General features: G+C 57.3%; 1 protein-coding gene across 1 annotated transcript; it reads right to left on the bottom strand.

The window, feature by feature from the left end:
* Nucleotides 1-912: 912 nt before the first annotated feature.
* LOC140402830 (probable E3 ubiquitin-protein ligase DTX3) lies at nt 913-20,651 on the bottom strand (the record flags this gene model as incomplete). Its single annotated transcript, XM_072490451.1, has 3 exons — nt 913-1,469; nt 11,968-12,185; nt 20,154-20,651. Coding segments are annotated over 3 exons (792 nt in total), but the record flags the coding sequence as incomplete, so codon positions are not given.
* Between the last annotated feature and the right edge of the window lie 771 nt (nt 20,652-21,422).

Genomic DNA, 21,422 nt, shown 5'->3' with positions numbered 1-21,422 from the left:
GAGATATGGAGCCTCCTACAGCTGCTGGAGAAATGGCTGCTGTACGGGGAGCACACATATTTATACTCCGCCTACTGGGCGGAGCCAGCAGGCAGGGATCTTCCTCCGTACCTGTAGTTACAGGGCCCTTAGCGAAAAGCACCGATATCAACATCCTATATATACAATACATACATCAGTGGTGACTACCACCCCCTCTCCCCTCTCTCCCCCCAACCACCCTCCCCTCTCTCCCCCCGACCCCCCTCCCCTCCGACCCCCCTCCCCCTCGACCCCCCCTCGTCTCTCTTCCCCCCGCCCCCTCTGCCAAGGGTCCCGTCACTCCTGTTGGAGAGGTGTCCGGTTTATATTTGGGGCGAATTTGCAGCTTTTAATCCCCCCCCTGTTCAGCTCCTCGGAGACCATTCTCCCCGATCGTGGCTCCTGTCAACTGGAGCAGAGCGGACGCCAAGAAGCTCTCTGCAGTCTTCCTCTGCGAACTCACTCGCACACTCACCTGATTTGCACACGCACTCGCACACTCACTGGTTTACACACTCACTCGCACACTCACTGGTTTACACACTCACTCGCACACTCACCCGATTTGCACACCCACTCACACACTCACTGATTTACACACTCACCTCGCACACGCACTGGTTACACACTCACTCGCACACTCATCGATTTACCCACATACTCGTGCACTCACTGATTTACGCACTCACTCGCACACTCACTGGTTTACACACTCACTCGCACACTCACTGGTTTACACACTCACTTGCACGCTCACCCGATTTGCACACCCACTCGCACACTCACTGGTGTACACACTGACTTGCACACTCACCCGATTTACACACTTACTCGCGCACTCACTGATTTTACACACACACTCGCACTCACTGTTTACACACTCACTTGCACACTTGCCGATTTGCACACCCACTCGCACACTCGCCGATTTACACACTCGCTCGCACACTCACTGGTTTACACACTCACGTGCACGCTCGCTGATTTATACACTCACTCGCACACTCACCCGAATTACATACACAGTCTCACGCTCACCCAATTTGCACACTCCTAGGAGTCTCACACCACACTTCTCTGAGTCTAATGCCAGCTCAGATTTACACACACGCGGTCACACACTCACTCTGGCACGCTGATATTTCGTTACGCCCACCCTGGGCAGGCGCGGGGGTCAATCCCACAGGCCCCAGGCCAGTAATTCTGATAGAAAACACCCAAGGTCTTCAGCACGGGGCTGCCCAGAGGGTGAGAGAGAGCAGGCGCAACGACGATGCCCACCCGAGTCGAACAGCACGGACCAAATCCCATCGTCTCGGCCGCCCTGCTCAGCACATGCCCCCTGTCCGCGACGAGGTCAGGCGGCCCACCGCTAGTCCACCGTGATGCCCTTCGCCGCCAGCTCCTGCTGGACACGGCTCAGGTAGAGGGGGTCCGGGTAACCGAACCTGCAGAGAAATGGAGCCTGGATTAGGTCTGGGGACACGATTGTCCCCCCCGCCCACCCCGAGACACACACACTCACTCCCAGACACACACACTCACTCCCAGAGACACACTCACTCCCAGACACACACACTCACTCCCAGACACACACACTCACTCCCAGAGACACACACTCACTCCCAGACACACACACTCACTCCCAGAGACACACACTCACTCCCAGAGACACACACACCACTCCCAGAGACACACACTCACTCCCAGAGACACACACACTCCCAGACACACCCCACACTCACTCCCAGACACACACACTCACTCCAGACACACACACTCACTCCCAGAGACACACACTCACTCCCAGAGACACACACTCACTCCCAGACACACACACTCACTCCCAGAGACACACACTCACTCCCAGACACACACACACGCTCCCAGACACACACACTCACTCCAGAGACACACACTCACTCCCAGACACACACTCACTCCCAGACACACACTCACTCCCAGAGACACACACACTCCCAGACACACACACTCACTCCCAGAGACACACACACTCACTCCCAGACACACACACTCACTCCCAGACACACACACACTCCCAGACACACACACACTCCCAGACACACACACACTCCCAGACACACACACTCACTCCCAGACACACACACACGCTCCAGACACACACACACTCCCAGACACACACACACTCCAGACACACACACTCACTCCCAGACACACACACACGCTCCCAGACACACACACTCACTCCCAGACACACACACTCACTCCCAGAGACACACACTCACTCCCAGACACACACACACTCACTCCCAGAGACACACACACACTCCCAGACACACACACTCACTCCCAGAGACACACACACACTCCCAGAGACACACACACTCACTCCCAGAGACACACACACACTCCCAGACACACACTCACTCCCAGACACACACACTCACTCCCAGACACACACACTCACTCCCAGAGACACACACTCACTCCCAGAGACACACACACTCACTCCCAGACACACACACACTCACTCCCAGAGACACACACACACGCTCCAGACACACACACTCACTCCCAGACACACACACTCACTCCCAGAGACACACACACACACTCCCAGAGACACACACACTCACTCCCAGAGACACACACACACTCCCAGACACACACTCACTCCCAGACACACACACTCACTCCCAGACACACACACTCACTCCCAGAGACACACACTCACTCCCAGAGACACACACACTCACTCCCAGAGACACACACACACTCCCAGACACACACTCACTCCCAGACACACACACTCACTCCCAGACACACACACTCACTCCCAGAGACACACACTCACTCCCAGACACACACACACGCTCCCAGACACACACACTCACTCCCAGAGACACACACTCACTCCCAGAGACACACACTCACTCCCAGAGACACACACACTCACTCCCAGAGACACACACACACTCCCAGACACACACTCACTCCCAGACACACACACTCACTCCCAGACACACACACTCACTCCCAGAGACACACACTCACTCCCAGAGACACACACACCTCCCAGACACACACACTCACTCCCAGAGACACACACACTCACTCCCAGACACACACACTCACTCCCAGAGACACACACTCACTCCCAGAGACACACACACCACTCCCAGACACACACACTCACTCCCAGAGACACACACACTCCCAGACACACACACTCACTCCCAGACACACACACTCACTCCCAGACACACACACTCACTCCCAGAGACACACACTCACTCCCAGAGACACACACTCACTCCCAGACACACACACTCACTCCCAGAGACACACACTCACTCCCAGAGACACACACTCACTCCCAGACACACACACACACTCCCAGACACACACACACACTCCCAGACACACACACTCACTCCAGAGACACACACTCACTCCCAGACACACACTCACTCCCAGACACACACTCACTCCCAGAGACACACACACTCCCAGACACACACACTCACTCCCAGAGACACACACACTCACTCCCAGACACACACACTCACTCCCAGACACACACACACTCCCAGACACACACACACTCCCAGACACACACACACTCCCAGACACACACACACTCCCAGACACACACACTCACTCCCAGACACACACACACGCTCCCAGACACACACACACTCCCAGACACACACACACTCACTCCCAGACACACACACACGCTCCCAGACACACACACTCACTCCCAGACACACACACACACTCCCAGAGACACACACACTCACTCCCAGAGACACACACACACTCCCAGACACACACTCACTCCCAGACACACACACTCACTCCCAGACACACACACTCACTCCCAGAGACACACACTCACTCCCAGAGACACACACACTCACTCCCAGAGACACACACACACTCCCAGACACACACTCACTCCCAGACACACACACTCACTCCCAGACACACACACTCACTCCCAGAGACACACACTCACTCCCAGACACACACACTCACTCCCAGAGACACACACTCACTCCCAGAGACACACACACACTCCCAGAGACACACACTCACTCCCAGAGACACACACACACACTCCCAGAGACACACACTCACTCCCAGAGACACACACACACACTCCCAGAGACACACACTCACTCCCAGAGACACACACACACTCCCAGAGACACACACTCACTCCCAGAGACACACACACACACTCCCAGAGACACACACTCACTCCCAGAGACACACACACACACTCCCAGACACACACACACTCCCAGAGACACACACACACTCCCAGAGACACACACTCACTCCCAGAGACACACACACTCCCAGACACACACACTCACTCCCAGACACACACACTCACTCCCAGAGACACACACTCACTCCCAGAGACACACACACACTCCCAGAGACACACACACTCCCAGAGACACACACTCACTCCGAGACACACACACTCCCAGAGACACACACACACTCCCAGAGACACACACTCACTCCCAGAGACACACACACTCCCAGACACACACACACTCCCAGAGACACACACACACTCCCAGAGACACACACTCACTCCCAGAGACACACACACTCCCAGAGACACACACACACTCCCAGAGACACACACTCACTCCCAGAGACACACACTCACTCCCAGACACACACTCACTCCCAGACACACACTCACTCCCAGACACACACACTCACTCCCAGACACACACACTCACTCCCAGAGACACACACACGCTCCCAGACACACACACTCACTCCCAGAGACACACACTCACTCCCAGTCACACACACTCACTCCCAGACACACACTCACTCCCAGACACACACACTCACTCCCAGAGACACACACACACTCCCAGACACACACACACACTCCCAGACACACACACTCCCAGACACACACACTCACTCCCAGACACACACTCACTCCCAGACACACACACTCACTCCCAGACACACACACTCACTCCCAGAGACACACACACGCTCCCAGACACACACACTCACTCCCAGAGACACACACTCACTCCCAGACACACACTCACTCCCAGACACACACTCACTCCCAGAGACACACACACTCCCAGACACACACACTCACTCCCAGAGACACACACTCACTCCCAGACACACACTCACTCCCAGACACACACTCACTCCCAGAGACACACTCACTCCCAGACACACACTCACTCCCAGACACACACACACTCACTCCCAGAGACACACACACACTCCCAGAGACACACACACTCCCAGACACACACACTCACTCCCAGAGAGACACACACACACTCCCAGAGACACACTCACTCCCAGACACACACACACACACTCCCAGACACACACACTCACTCCCAGAGACACACACACACACTCACTCCCAGACACACACACACACACTCACTCCCAGACACACACACTCACTCCCAGAGACACACACTCACTCCCAGACACACACACACACACTCCCAGACACACACACTCACTCCCAGACACACACACACTCCCAGACACACACACACTCCCAGACACACACACACTCCCAGACACACACACTCACTCCCAGACACACACACTCACTCCCAGAGACACACACTCACTCCCAGACACACACACTAACTCCCAGACACACACACTCACTCCCAGACACACACACTCACTCCCAGACACACACACACACTCCCAGAGAGACACACTCACTCCCAGACACACACACTCACTCCCAGACACACACACTCACTCCCAGACACACACACACACTCCCAGAGAGACACACTCACTCCCAGAGACACACACTCACTCCCAGACACACACACTCACTCCCAGACACACACACACACACTCACTCCCAGACACACACACACACACTCACTCCCAGACACACACACTCACTCCCAGAGACACACACTCACTCCCAGACACACACACACACACACTCCCAGACACACACACTCACTCCCAGAGACACACAGTCACTCCCAGAGACACACACACTCACTCCCAGACACACACACACTCGCAGAGACACACACACACTCCCAGACACACACTCACTCCCAGACACACACACACTCCCAGACACACACACACTCCCAGACACACTCACACTTCCAGACACACACACTCACTCCCAGACACACACACTCACTCCCAGAGACACACACTCACTCCCAGACACACACACTCACTCCCAGACACACACACTCACTCCCAGACACACACACTCACTCCCAGACACACACACACACTCCCAGAGAGACACACTCACTCCCAGACACACACACTCACTCCCAGACACACACACTCCCAGACACACACACACACTCCCAGAGACACACACTCACTCCCAGACACACACACACACTCCCAGACACACACACTCACTCCCAGACACACACACACACTCCCAGACACACACACACACTCCCAGAGAGACACACACACTCCCAGAGAGACACACTCACTCCCAGAGACACACACACTCCCAGACACACACAGTCACTCCCAGACACACACACACTCCCAGACACACACACACACTCCCAGACACACACACTCACTCCCAGACACACACACTCACTCCAAGACACACACACTCACTCCCAGAGACACACTCACTCCCAGAGACACACACACTCCCAGAGACACACACACTCCCAGAGACACACACACTCACTCCCAGACACACACACACACTCCCAGACACACACACACTCCCAGACACACACACACTCCCAGACACACACACTCACTCCCAGACACACACACTCACTCCCAGAGACACACACTCACTCCCAGACACACACACTCACTCCCAGACACACACACTCACTCCCAGACACACACACACACTCCCAGAGAGACACACTCACTCCCAGACACACACACTCACTCCCAGACACACACACTCACTCCCAGACACACACACTCCCAGACACACACACACTCCCAGAGACACACACACACTCCCAGAGACACACACTCACTCCCAGAGACACACACACTCCCAGAGACACACACACACTCCCAGAGACACACACTCACTCCCAGAGACACACACTCACTCCCAGACACACACTCACTCCCAGACACACACACTCACTCCCAGACACACACACTCACTCCCAGAGACACACACACGCTCCCAGACACACACACTCACTCCCAGAGACACACACTCACTCCCAGACACACACACTCACTCCCAGACACACACTCACTCCCAGACACACACACTCACTCCCAGAGACACACACACACTCCCAGACACACACACACACTCCCAGACACACACACTCCCAGACACACACACTCACTCCCAGACACACACTCACTCCCAGACACACACACTCACTCCCAGACACACACACTCACTCCCAGAGACACACACACGCTCCCAGACACACACACTCACTCCCAGAGACACACACTCACTCCAGACACACACTCACTCCCAGACACACACTCACTCCCAGAGACACACACACTCCCAGACACACACACTCACTCCCAGAGACACACACTCACTCCCAGACACACACTCACTCCCAGACACACACTCACTCCCAGAGACACACTCACTCCCAGACACACACTCACTCCCAGACACACACACACTCACTCCCAGAGACACACACACACTCCCAGAGACACACACACTCCCAGACACACACACTCACTCCCAGAGAGACACACACACACTCCCAGAGACACACTCACTCCCAGACACACACACACACACTCCCAGACACACACACTCACTCCCAGAGACACACACACACACTCACTCCCAGACACACACACACACACTCGCTCCCAGACACACACACTCACTCCCAGAGACACACACTCACTCCCAGACACACACACACACACTCCCAGACACACACACTCACTCCCAGACACACACACACTCCCAGACACACACACACTCCCAGACACACACACACTCCCAGACACACACACTCACTCCCAGACACACACACTCACTCCCAGAGACACACACTCACTCCCAGACACACACACTAACTCCCAGACACACACACTCACTCCCAGACACACACACTCACTCCCAGACACACACACACACTCCCAGAGAGACACACTCACTCCCAGACACACACACTCACTCCCAGACACACACACTCACTCCCAGACACACACACACACTCCCAGAGAGACACACTCACTCCCAGAGACACACACTCACTCCCAGACACACACACTCACTCCCAGACACACACACACACACTCACTCCCAGACACACACACTCACTCCCAGAGACACACACTCACTCCCAGACACACACACACACACACTCCCAGACACACACACTCACTCCCAGAGACACACAGTCACTCCCAGAGACACACACTCACTCCCAGACACACACACACACACTCACTCCCAGACACACACACACTCCCAGAGACACACACACACTCCCAGACACACACACTCCCAGAGACACACACTCACTCCCAGACACACACACACTCCCAGACACACACACACTCCCAGACACACTCACACTTCCAGACACACACACTCACTCCCAGACACACACACTCACTCCCAGAGACACACACTCACTCCCAGACACACACACTCACTCCCAGATACACACACTCACTCCCAGACACACACACTCACTCCCAGAGACACACACACTCACTCCCAGACACACACACTCACTCCCAGAGACACACACTCACTCCCAGAGACACACACTCACTCCCAGACACACACACACACTCCCAGAGACACACACACTCACTCCCAGACACACACACTCACTCCCAGACACACACACTCACTCCCAGAGACACACACTCACTCCCAGAGACACACACTCACTCCCAGAGACACACACTCACTCCCAGAGACACACACTCACTCCCAGAGACACACACTCACTCCCAGACACACACACACTCCCAGAGACACACACACACTCCCAGACACACACACACACTCCCAGACACACACACACTCACTCCCAGACACACTCACTCACTCCCAGACACACACACTCACTCCCAGACACACACACTCACTCCCAGAGACACACACACTCACTCCCAGAGACACACACACTCACTCCCAGACACACACACACTCACTCGCAGACACACACACACACTCCCAGACACACACACACACTCACTCCCAGACACACACACGCACTCCCAGACACACACACTCACTCCCAGACACACACTCACTCCCAGACACACACTCACTCCCAGAGACACACACTCACTCCCAGACACACACACTCACTCCCAGAGACACACACACACTCCCAGACACACACACACACTCCCAGAGACACACACACACTCCCAGACACACACACACACTCCCAGACACACACTCTGACTCCCAGACACACACACACACTCCCAGACACACACACACACTCCCAGAGACACACACACACTCCCAGACACACACACACACTCCCAGACACACACTCTGACTCCCAGAGACACACACTCACTCCCAGACACACACACACACTCCCAGACACACACACACACTCCCAGACACACACACACACTCCCAGACACACACTCTGACTCCCAGACACACACACTCACTCCCAGAGACACACACACTCACTCCCAGAGACACACACACTCACTCCCAGAGACACACACACTCACTCCCAGACACACACACACTCACTCCCAGACACACACACACACTCACTCCCAGACACACACACTCACTCCCAGACACACACACTCACTCCCAGACACACACACTCACTCCCAGACACACACTCACTCCCAGACACACACTCACTCCCAGACACACACACACACTCCCAGAGACACACACTCACTCCTAGACACACACACACACTCCCAGACACACACACACACTCCCAGACACACACTCTGACTCCCAGAGAGACACACACTCACTCCCAGACACACACTCACTCCCAGAGAGACACACACTCACTCCCAGACACACACTCACTCCCAGACACACACACACACTCCCAGACACACACACACTCACTCCCAGAGACACACACTCACTCCCAGACACACACACACACTCCCAGACACACTCACTCCCAGACACACTCACTCACTCCCAGACACACACTCACTCCCAGACACACACTCTCACTCCCAGAGAGACACACACTCACTCCCAGACACACACTCAATCCCAGACACACACACACACACTCCCAGACACACACACACTCACTCCCAGAGACACACACTCACTCCCAGACACACACACACTCCCAGACACACACACACACTCCCAGAGACACACACACTCACTCCCAGACACACACACACTCCCAGACACACACACTCACTCCCAGACACACACACTCACTCCCAGACACACACACTCACTCCCAGAGACACACACTCACTCCCAGAGACACACACACACTCCCAGACACACACACTCACTCCCAGAGACACACACTCACTCCCAGAGACACACACACTCACTCCCAGAGACACACACTCACTCCCAGAGACACACACTCACTCCCAGAGACACACACTCACTCCCAGACACACACACTCACTCCCAGAGACACACACTCACTCCCAGAGACACACACTCACTCCCAGAGACACACACTCACTCCCAGACACACACACACTCCCAGAGACACACACACACTCCCAGACACACACACACACTCCCAGACACACACACACTCACTCCCAGACACACACACTCACTCCCAGACACACACACTCACTCCCAGACACACACACTCACTCCCAGAGACACACACTCACTCCCAGGCACACACACACACTCCCAGGCACACACACTCACTCACTCCCAGACACACACACTCACTCCCAGACACACACACTCACTCCCAGAGACACACACACACTCCCAGAGACACACACACTCCCAGAGACACACACTCACTCCCAGAGACACACACTCACTCCCAGACACACACACACACTCCCAGAGACACACACTCACTCCCAGAGACACACACTCACTCCCAGAGACACACACTCACTCCCAGAGACACACACACTCACTCCCAGACACACACTCACTCCCAGACACACACACTCACTCCCAGACACACACACTCACTCCCAGACACACACACACTCACTCCCAGACACACACACACTCACTCCCAGAGACACACACTCACTCCCAGACACACACACTCACTCCCAGACACACACACACTCACTCCCAGACACACACACACTCACTCCCAGACACACACACACTCACTCCCAGACACACACACACTCACTCCCAGACACACACACACACTCCCAGACACACACACTCACTCCCAGACACACACACTCACTCCCAGACACACACACACTCACTCCCAGAGACACACTCACTCCCAGACACACACACACTCACTCCCAGACACACACACTCACTCCCAGACACACACACACACTCCCAGACACACACACACACTCCCAGACACACACACTCACTCCCAGACACACACACTCACTCCCAGACACACACACTCACTCCCAGACACACACTCACTCCCAGGCACACACACACACTCCCAGACACACACACTCACTCCCACAGACACACACACTCCCAGAGACACACACACTCACTCCCAGACACACACACACACTCCCAGAGACACACACACACTCCCAGAGACACACACACACTCCCAGACACACACACTCACTCCCAGACACACACACTCACTCCCAGACACACACACTCACTCCCAGACACACACACTCACTCCCAGACACACACACACTCCCAGACACACACACTCACTCCCAGACACACACACTCACTCCCAGACACACACACTCACTCCCAGACACACACACACTCTCGCCGACGCACACCGTATTCCCGAGACTCGGATGTGCTCTCACCGCTGTGCCCCCCCCCAGGGGCTGGTCTTGTGATGAATGTCGTTCCAGGTCAAGACGTCGTTCTTGCCGGTGGTGCGGGAGGTTCCCACGGTAAAGGTGAGCCTCTGATCGAAGGCTCTCTTCAGCAGGCGCTCGACCTTCCGCCCCTCCTTGCAGTCGGGGAGGTAGGCCAGACGCGTGGTCCCCTGGTACGGCAGGCCGGGGTTCGGGTGTTCCGCCTGGAAGCATAAACCGGATTAAACACACGGCGGGGAGTGCGGGACGCACAGGGCCTCACCCCCAGGCCTGCAGACTGCTACACAGGAACAGGAGGATCCCATTCCGCCCCCTCCTCGAGCCTGTTACACAGGAACAGGAGGATCCCATTCAGCCCCCTCCTCCTCCTCGAGCCTGTTACACAGGAACAGGAGGATCCCATTCAGCCCCCTCCTCGAGCCTGTTACACAGGAACAGGAGGATCCCATTCAGCCCCCTCCTCGAGCCTGTTACACAGGAACAGGAGGATCCCATTCAGCCCCCTCCTCGAGCCTGTTACACAGGAACAGGAGGATCCCATTCAGCCCCCTCCTCGAGCCTGTTACACAGGAACAGGAGGATCCCATTCAGCCCCCTCCTCGAGCCTGTTACACAGGAACAGGAGGATCCCATTCAGCCCCCTCCTCGAGCCTGTTACACAGGAACAGGAGGATCCCATTCAGCCCCCTCCTCCTCCTCGAGCCTGTTACACAGGAACAGGAGGATCCCATTCAGCCCCCTCCTCGAGCCTGTTACACAGGAACAGGAGGATCCCATTCAGCCCCCTCCTCGAGCCTGTTACACAGGAACAGGAGGATCCCATTCAGCCCCCTCCTCGAGCCTGTTACACAGGAACAGGAGGATCCCATTCAGCCCCCTCCTCGAGCCTGTTACACAGGAACAGGAGGATCCCATTCAGCCCCCTCCTCGAGCCTGTTACACAGGAACAGGAGGATCCCATTCAGCCCCCTCCTCGAGCCTGTTACACAGGAACAGGAGGATCCCATTCAGCCCCCTCCTCCTCCTCGAGCCTGTTACACAGGAACAGGAGGATCACATTCAGCCTCCTCCTCCTCCTCGAACCTGTTACACAGGAACAGGAGGATCCCATTCAGCTCCCTCCTCGAGCCTGTTACACAGGAACAGGAGGATCCCATTCAGCCTCCTCCTCGAGCCTGTTACACAGGAACAGGAGGATCCCATTCAGACCCCTCCTCGAGCCTGTTACACAGGAACAGGAGGATCCCATTCAGCCCCCTCCTCCTCCTCGAGCCTGTTACACAGGAACAGGAGGATCCCATTCAGCACCCTCCTCCTCCTCGAGCCTGTTACACAGGAACAGGAGGATCCCATTCAGCCCCCTCCTCGAGCCTGTTACACAGGAACAGGAGGATCCCATTCAGCCCCCTCCACGAGCCTGTTACACAGGAACAGGAGGATCCCATTCAGCCCCCTCCTCCTCCTCGAGCCTGTTACACAGGAACAGGAGGATCCCATTCAGCCCCCTCCTCCTCCTCGAGCCTGTTTCACAGGAACAGGAGGATCCCATTCCGCCCCCTCCTCCTCCTCGAGCCTGTTACACAGGAACAGGAGGATCCCATTCAGCCTCCTCCTCGAGCCTGTTACACAGGAACAGGAGGATCCCATTCCGCCCCCTCCTCCTCCTCGAGCCTGTTACACAGGAACAGGAGGATCCCATTCAGCCTCCTCCTTGAGCCTGTTACACAGGAACAGGAGGATCCCATTCAGCCCCTCCTCCTCCTCGAGCCTGTTACACAGGAACAGGAGGATCCCATTCAGCCCCCTCCTCGAGCCTGTTACACAGGAACAGGAGGATCCCATTCAGCCCCCTCCTCGAGCCTGTTACACGGGAACAGGACGATCCCATTCAGCCTCCTCCTCGAGCCTGTTACACAGGAACAGGAGGATCCCATTCAGCCCTCTCCTCGAGCCTGTTACACAGGAACAGGAGGATCCCAATCAGCCCCCTCCTCGTGCCTGTTACACGGGAACAGGAGGATCACATTCAGCCTCCTCCTCCTCCTCGAGCCTGTTACACAGGAACAGGAGGATCCCATTCAGCCCCCTCCTCGAGCCTGTTACACAGGAACAGGAGGATCCCATTCAGCCTCCTCCTCCTCCTCGAGCATGTTACACAGGAACAGGAGGATCCCATTCAGCCTCCTCCTCGAGACTGTGACACGGGAACAGGAGGATCCCATTCAGCCCCCTCCTCGAGCCTGTTACACAGGAACAGGAGGATCCCATTCAGCCCCCTCCTCCTCCTCGAGCCTGTTACACAGGAACAGGAGGATCCCATTCAGCCCCCTCCTCGAGCCTGTTACACAGGAACAGGAGGATCCCATTCAGCCCCCTCCTCCTCTTAGAGCCTGTTACACAGGAACAGGAGGACCCCATTCAGCCCCCTCCTCGAGCCTGTTACACAGGAACAGGAGGATCCCATTCAGCCCCCTCCTCCTCTTAGAGCCTGTTACACAGGAACAGGAGGATCCCATTCAGCCCCCTCCTCCTCCTCGAGCCTGTTACACAGGAACAGGAGGATCCCATTCAGCCCCCTCCTCCTCCTCGAGCCTGTTACACAGGAACAGGAGGATCCCATTCAGCCCCCTCCTCGAGCCTGTTACACAGGAACAGGAGGATCCCATTCAGCCCCCTCCTCGAGCCTGTTACACAGGAACAGGAGGATCCCATTCAGCCCCCTCCCCGAGCCTGTTACACAGGAACAGGAGGATCCCATTCAGCCCCCTCCTCCTCTTAGAGCCTGTTACACAGGAACAGGAGGACCCCATTCAGCCCCCTCCTCGAGCCTGTTACACAGGAACAGGAGGATCCCATTCAGCCCCCTCCTCCTCTTAGAGCCTGTTACACAGGAACAGGAGGATCCCATTCAGCCCCCTCCTCCTCCTCGAGCCTGTTACACAGGAACAGGAGGATCCCATTCAGCCCCCTCCTCGAGCCTGTTACACCGGAACAGGAGGATCCCATTCAGCCCCCTCCTCGAGCCTGTTACACAGGAACAGGAGGATCCCATTCAGCCCCCTCCTCGAGCCTGTTACACAGGAACAGGAGGATCCCATTCAGCCCCCTCCCCGAGCCTGTTACACAGGAACAGGAGGATCCCATTCAGCCCCCTCCTCCTCTTCGAGCCTGTTATACAGGAACAGGAGGTTCCCATTCAGCCCCCTCCTCCTCCTCGAGCCTGTTACACAGGAACAGGAGGATCCCATTCAGCCCCCTCCTCGAGCCTGTTACACAGGAACAGGAGGATCCCATTCAGCCACCTCCTCCTCCTCGAGCCTGTTACACAGGAACAGGAGGATCCCATTCAGCCCCCTCCTTCTCCTCGAGCCTGTTACACAGGAACAGGAGGATCCCATTCAGCCCCCTCCTCGAGCCTGTTACACAGGAACAGGAGGATCCCATTCAGCCCCCTCCTCGAGCCTGTTGCACAGGAACAGGAGGATCCCATTCAGACCCCTCCTCGAGCCTGTTACACAGGAACAGGAGGATCCCATTCAGCCTCCTCCTCGAGCCTGTTACACAGGAACAGGAGGATCCCATTCAGCCTCCTCCTCGAGCCTGTTACACAGGAACAGGAGGATCCCATTCATCCTCCTCCTCGAGCCTGTTACACAGGAACAGGAGGATCCCATTCAGCCACCTCCTCCTCCTCGAGCCTGTTACACAGGAACAGGAGGATCCCATTCAGCCCCCTCCTTCTCCTCGAGCCTGTTACACAGGAACAGGAGGATCCCATTCAGCCCCCTCCTCGAGCCTGTTACACAGGAACAGGAGGATCCCATTCAGCCCCCTCCTCGAGCCTGTTACACAGGAACAGGAGGATCCCATTCAGCCCCCTCCTCCTCTTCGAGCCTGTTACACAGGAACAGGGGGATCCCATTCAGCCCCCTCCTCCTCCTCGAGCCTGTTACACAGGAACAGGAGGATCCCATTCAGCCCCCTCCTCGAGCTTGTTACACAGGAACAGGAGGATCCCATTCAGCCCCCTCCTCCTCTTCGAGCCTGTTACACAGGAACAGGAGGATCCCATTCAGCCCCCTCCTCGAGCTTGTTACACAGGAACAGGAGGATCCCATTCAGCTTCCTCCTCCTCCTCGAGCCTGTTGCACAGGAACAGGAGGATCCCATTCAGCCCCCTCCTCCTCCTCCTCGAGCCTGTTACACAGGTACAGGAGGATCCCATACAGCCCCCTCCTCCTCCTCGAGCCTGTTACACAGGAACAGGAGGATCCCATTCAGTCTCCTCCTCCTCCTCGAGCCTGTTACACAGGAACAGGAGGATCCCATTCAGCCTCCTCCTCCTCCTCGAGCCTGTTACACAGGAACAGGAGGATCCCATTCAGCCCCCTCCTCCTCCTCGAGTCTGTTACACAGGAACAGGAGGATCCCATTCAGCTCCCTCCTCGAGCCTGTTACACAGGAACAGGAGGATCCCATTCAGCCCCCTCCTCGAGCCTGTTACACAGGAACAGGAGGATCCCATTCAGCGTCCTCCTCGAGCCTGTTACACAGGAACAGGAGAATCCCATTCAGCCCCCTCCTCGAGCCTGTTACACAGGAACAGGAGGATCCCATTCAGCCCCCTCCTCGAGCCTGTTACACAGGAACAGGAGGATCCCATTCAGCCCCCTCCTCGAGCCTGTTACACAGGAACAGGAGGATCCCATTCAGCCCCCTCCTCGAGCCTTTACACAGGAACAGGAGGCTCCCAGTCAGTTTCTCTCTGTCGACACCTCCCCCCCTCGATCTCCGTCCGCATCCCACACTCCGTGGGCCGTGTACCCTTTCCGAGGTGGTGGGGCCCAGAGCAGCTGCAGGTGCCACCGGCCCCCGCCTCAGCTCATCAACTGCTGGAGCCCTCGCCCGAGACCCTGCCCCCCCCTCCAGGCGCGACTTGGCAGCTCCTCCCACCCCCCCACCTCCCACCCCCACCTCCCCCCACCCCGTCCTTATTCGTTCGCTGACCCACACTGACTCCCAGTCCGGCATGTGAGGCCTGTTGGGATTTCGGAGGTGGCGTTTATTGTTCTTTGGCGCAGTAAGGGTTAAAAGACTGGGTTAGAGTGCGCGCGACCGCTACAGTCATGTTTTTAAAGAATCCTGGTTTCAAAGACCGGGGCGCGATTAAGGCGCCGTAAAAAGATCGGGCTGATGGGAATGTTGTTTGGATGAAGGGGAGTCCCCGTGGAGTTAATTAGATTTCAGCCTGGGGCGGTGATGTTGGTGCTGTGGGGTGGGGGGGGGGGGGGGGGGGGAAAGAGCTAGGGGGGGGAGCTCAGGCACCTTTGAGAAAGCAGGTCAGCTCTGAGCTGAAAGAGGTCTGCTCTCACCACCGGTCAGTTCAAAGGAGATTAACGGTCTTTGAAGCGGCGCAGGCTTGTCCGAGGAGAAGGGGGCAGCTGAAACAAGCTGAGAAGCATAACTGAAGCAATGCAGCCAGGGTTTCTGTGTGGGTCTGACAGGAGTCAGATCTTATCTTTAGGGCAGCGCCGAGAGATCGCTCTTTCTTCAAGAACATCTTTGAAAAGCAAGTACTCGGTGCCATTAGTAATTGTAGTCGATGGAGAGCTGAGATGGGTTTGTGCCTTGTGGTTTGAGTGGGAATAAAGATGGCACTTAAGTATTCACTGGATTGAGTAGCGTCAAGAGATAATTGTAAATTATTCTCTGGTGTGTCACTGGCCAATCCAGCATACTTGCCCCTCCCTAATTGCCCCTCGAGTACGGGTTGAGTGAGCCGCCTTCTCGAATCTGCTGCGGTCTCCGTGTGGTGTAGGTACAGGAGGTGAGCTACTCTCCGCAGGATTCCCAGACTCCGACCTGCTCCGGGAGCCGCGGTATTTACACGTCTGGGGCCGATTCAGCTTCTCATCAATGGTAACTCCCCAGGATGTCGATAGTGGTGAGGGATTCATCGGTGGTAATGACATTGGATGTCAAAGGGGCAGTGGTTAGATCCTCTCTTGGAGGAGATGGTCATTGCCTGGGGCTTGTGTGTCACGACTGTAACTTGCCCCTTGCCAGCCCGAGCCTGGATAGTGTCCAGGTCTTGCTGCATTTGGACAGGGACTGCTTCAGTGTCAGAGGAGTCGCCAATGGTTCAAAACTCTCAATGTCCTATTTCTGTGACCTCCTCTAGTCCCCTACACCCCTCCCTATCTCTGTAACCTCCTCCAGCCCCCTACACCCCTCCCTATCTCTGTAACCTCCTCCAGCCCCCTACATCCCTCCCTATCTCTGTAACCTCCTCCAGCCCCCCTACACCCTCCCTATCTCTGTAACCTCCTCCAGCCCCCTACACCCCTCCCTATCTCTGTAACCTCCTCCAGCCCCTACAGCCCTCCCTATCTCTGTAACCTCCTCCAGCCCCTACACCCCTCCCTATCTCTGTAACCTCCTCCAGTCCCTACACCCCTCCCTATCTCTGTAACCTCCTCCAGCCCCCTACATCCCTCCCTATCCCTGTAACCTCCTCCAGTCCCCTACACCCCTCCCTATCTCTGTAACCTCCTCCAGTCCCCTACACCCCTCCCTATCTCTGTAACCTTCTCCAGCCCCTCTACACCCCTCCCTATCTCTGTAACCTCCTCCAGTCCCCTACACCCCTCCCTATCTCTGTAACCTCCTCCAGCCCCTACACCCTTCCCTATCTCTGTAACCTCCTCCAGCCCCCTACACCCCTCCCTATCTCTGTAACCTCCTCCAGCCCCCCTACACCCTCCCTATCTCTGTAACCTCCTCCAGCCCCTACACCCCTCCCTATCTCTGTAACCTCCTCCAGCCCCCCTACACCCTCCCTATCTCTGTAACCTCCTCCAGCCCCCTACACACTTCCCTATCTCTGTAACCTTCTCCAGCCCCTCTACACCCCTCCCTATCTCTGTAACCTCCTCCAGCCCCTACACCCCTCCCTATCTCTGTAACCTCCTCCAGCCCCCTACAACCTTCCCTATCTCTGTAACCTCCTCCAGCCCCCCTACACCCCTCCCCATCTCTGTAAACTCCTCCAGCCCCCTACACCCCTCCCTATCTCTGTAACCTCCTCCAGTCCCCTACACCCCTCCCTATCTCTGTAACCTCCTCCAGTCCCTACCCCCCTCCCTATCTCTGTAACCTCCTCCAGCCCCCTACACCCCTCCCTATCTCAGTAACCTCCTCCAGTCCCCTACACCCCTCCCTATCTCTGTAATCTCCTCCAGCCCCTACAACCCTCCCTATCTCTGTAACCTCCTCCAGCCCCCGACAACCCTCCCTTTCTCTGTAACATCCTCCAGCTCCCTACAACCCTCCCCATCTCTGTAACCTCCTCCAGCTCCGTACACCCCTCCCTATCTCTGTAACCTCCTCCAGCCCCTACAACCCTCCATATCTCTTTAACCTCCTCCAGCCCACTACACCCCTCCCTATCTCTATAACCTCCTCCAGCCCCCCTACACCCCTCCCTATCTCTGTAACCTCCTCCAGTCCCCCTACACCCCTCCCTATCTCTGTAACCTCCTCCAGCCCCCTACACCCCTCCCTATCTCTGTAACCTCCTCCAGTCCCCTACAACCCTCCCTATCTCTGTAACCTCCTCCAGCCCCCTACACCCCTCCCTATCTCTGTAACCTCCACCAGCCCCCTACACCCCTCCCTATCTCTGTAACCTCCACCAGCCCCCTACACCCCTCCCTATCTCTGTAACCTCCTCCAGTCCCCTACAACCCTCCCTATCTCTGTAACCTCCTCCAGTCCCCGACAACCCTCCCTATCTCTGTAACCTCCTCCAGCCCCTACACCCCTCCCTATCTCTGTAACCTCCTCCAGCCCCCTACACCCCTCCCTATCTCTGTAACCTCCTCCAGCCCCCTACACCCCTCCCTATCTCTGTAACCTCCAGGCCCCTACACCCCTCCCTATCTCTGTAACCTCCTCCAGCCCCTACACCCCTCCCTATCTCTGTAACCTCCTCCAGCCCCCTACACCCCTCCCTATCTCTGTAACCTCCAGGCCCCTACACCCCTCCCTATCTCTGTAACCTCCGCCAGCCCTAGATCAGGAATGCCCTCCCCAAAACCTGCCCGCTCTCCCTCTCCCTCCCTCCTTCGTATACGAGACTCCCAGTAGCGAGTGGAAAGGATGCCCCTCACCCCTTGGCAGCCTCCGGGGAAGCGATACGTGATCACGATAGTCCCCGAGCCCTCGTAGCCGGGCAGGTGGAGGGTCTTGTCCCTGGCGACGGTCATCGAACCGTTCAGCGGCTGGTCGCCCATGATGGCCTCGTAGATCTGCCCGCAGACGGGGCAGGCGGGCCTGGTCCGGAAGGCTTCGTCGATGCAAGGGCGGCAGAAGGCGTGTCGGCAGCGGCCGAGGACCTTGGGGTCGTCCACCTCGCCAAGGCAAATGGGGCAGGGGTCCGGCGGGCCGGGCGAGGGGCCCAGGCAGCTGGGGGGGGGCCCCCGCCCGGCCCCCGCCCGGCCCCCCCCCTGTTGCACAGGCGGATTAACTCGTCCCTGACCTGCGCCTCCCAGTTCCACTGGCCGAGCGGGCGGACGGTCAGGCTGACGAGGGGCGGGCCCCGCCTGGGGACCATCTCCTGGACCTCCAGCTCCACCTGGTGCCTCCTCTTGAACTCCTGCAGTCGGGGGTCAGCGGTCAGCGAGTCCCAGACCTCCAGCGGGAGCAGGAGCTCTCCCCGCGCCGCCCCGGCCCGCGCGGTCATCTTGATCCGGGAACTGCGGAAGCGGGAAAACCAGAGTTACTCTTGACCAATGCTGAGGGCGTGCCGCACTGTGGGAGGGTCAGTGCTGAGGGAGGGTCAGTGCTGAGGGAGGGTCAGTGCTGAGGGAGCGCCGCACTGTGGGAGGGTCAGTGCTGAGGGAGCTCCGCACTGTGGGAGGGTCAGTGCTGAGGGAGTGCCGCACTGTGGGAGGGTCAGTGCTGAGGGAGCTCCGCACTGTGGGAGGGTCAGTGCTGAGGGAGCTCCGCACTGTGGGAGGGTCGGTGCTGAGGGAGCTCCGCACTGTGGGAGGGTCGGTGCTGAGGGAGCGCCGCACTGTGGGAGGGTCGGTGCTGAGGGAGCTCCGCACTGTGGGAGGGTCAGTGCTGAGGGAGCGCCGCACTGTGGGAGGGTCGGTGCTGAGGGAGCGCCGCACTGTGGGAGGGTCAGTGCTGAGGGGGCGCCGCACTGTGGGAGGGTCAGTGCTGAGGGAGCTCCGCACTGTGGGAGGATCAGTGCTGAGGGAGCTCCGCACTGTGGGAGGGTCGGTGCTGAGGGAGCTCCGCACTGTGGGAGGGTCAGTGCTGAGGGAGCTCCGGACTGTGGGAGGGTCAGTGCTGAGGGAGCGCCGCACTGTGGGAGGGTCAGTGCTGAGGGAGCGCCGCACTGTGGGAGGGTCGGTGCTGAGGGAGCGCCGCAC

Source organism: Scyliorhinus torazame, chromosome 26 (assembly GCF_047496885.1).
Source record: "Scyliorhinus torazame isolate Kashiwa2021f chromosome 26, sScyTor2.1, whole genome shotgun sequence".
Lineage (NCBI taxonomy): Eukaryota > Metazoa > Chordata > Chondrichthyes > Carcharhiniformes > Scyliorhinidae > Scyliorhinus > Scyliorhinus torazame.
The sequence above is the reverse complement of the archived record's forward strand: the minus strand, read 5'-3'. Positions and strand labels throughout refer to the sequence as shown.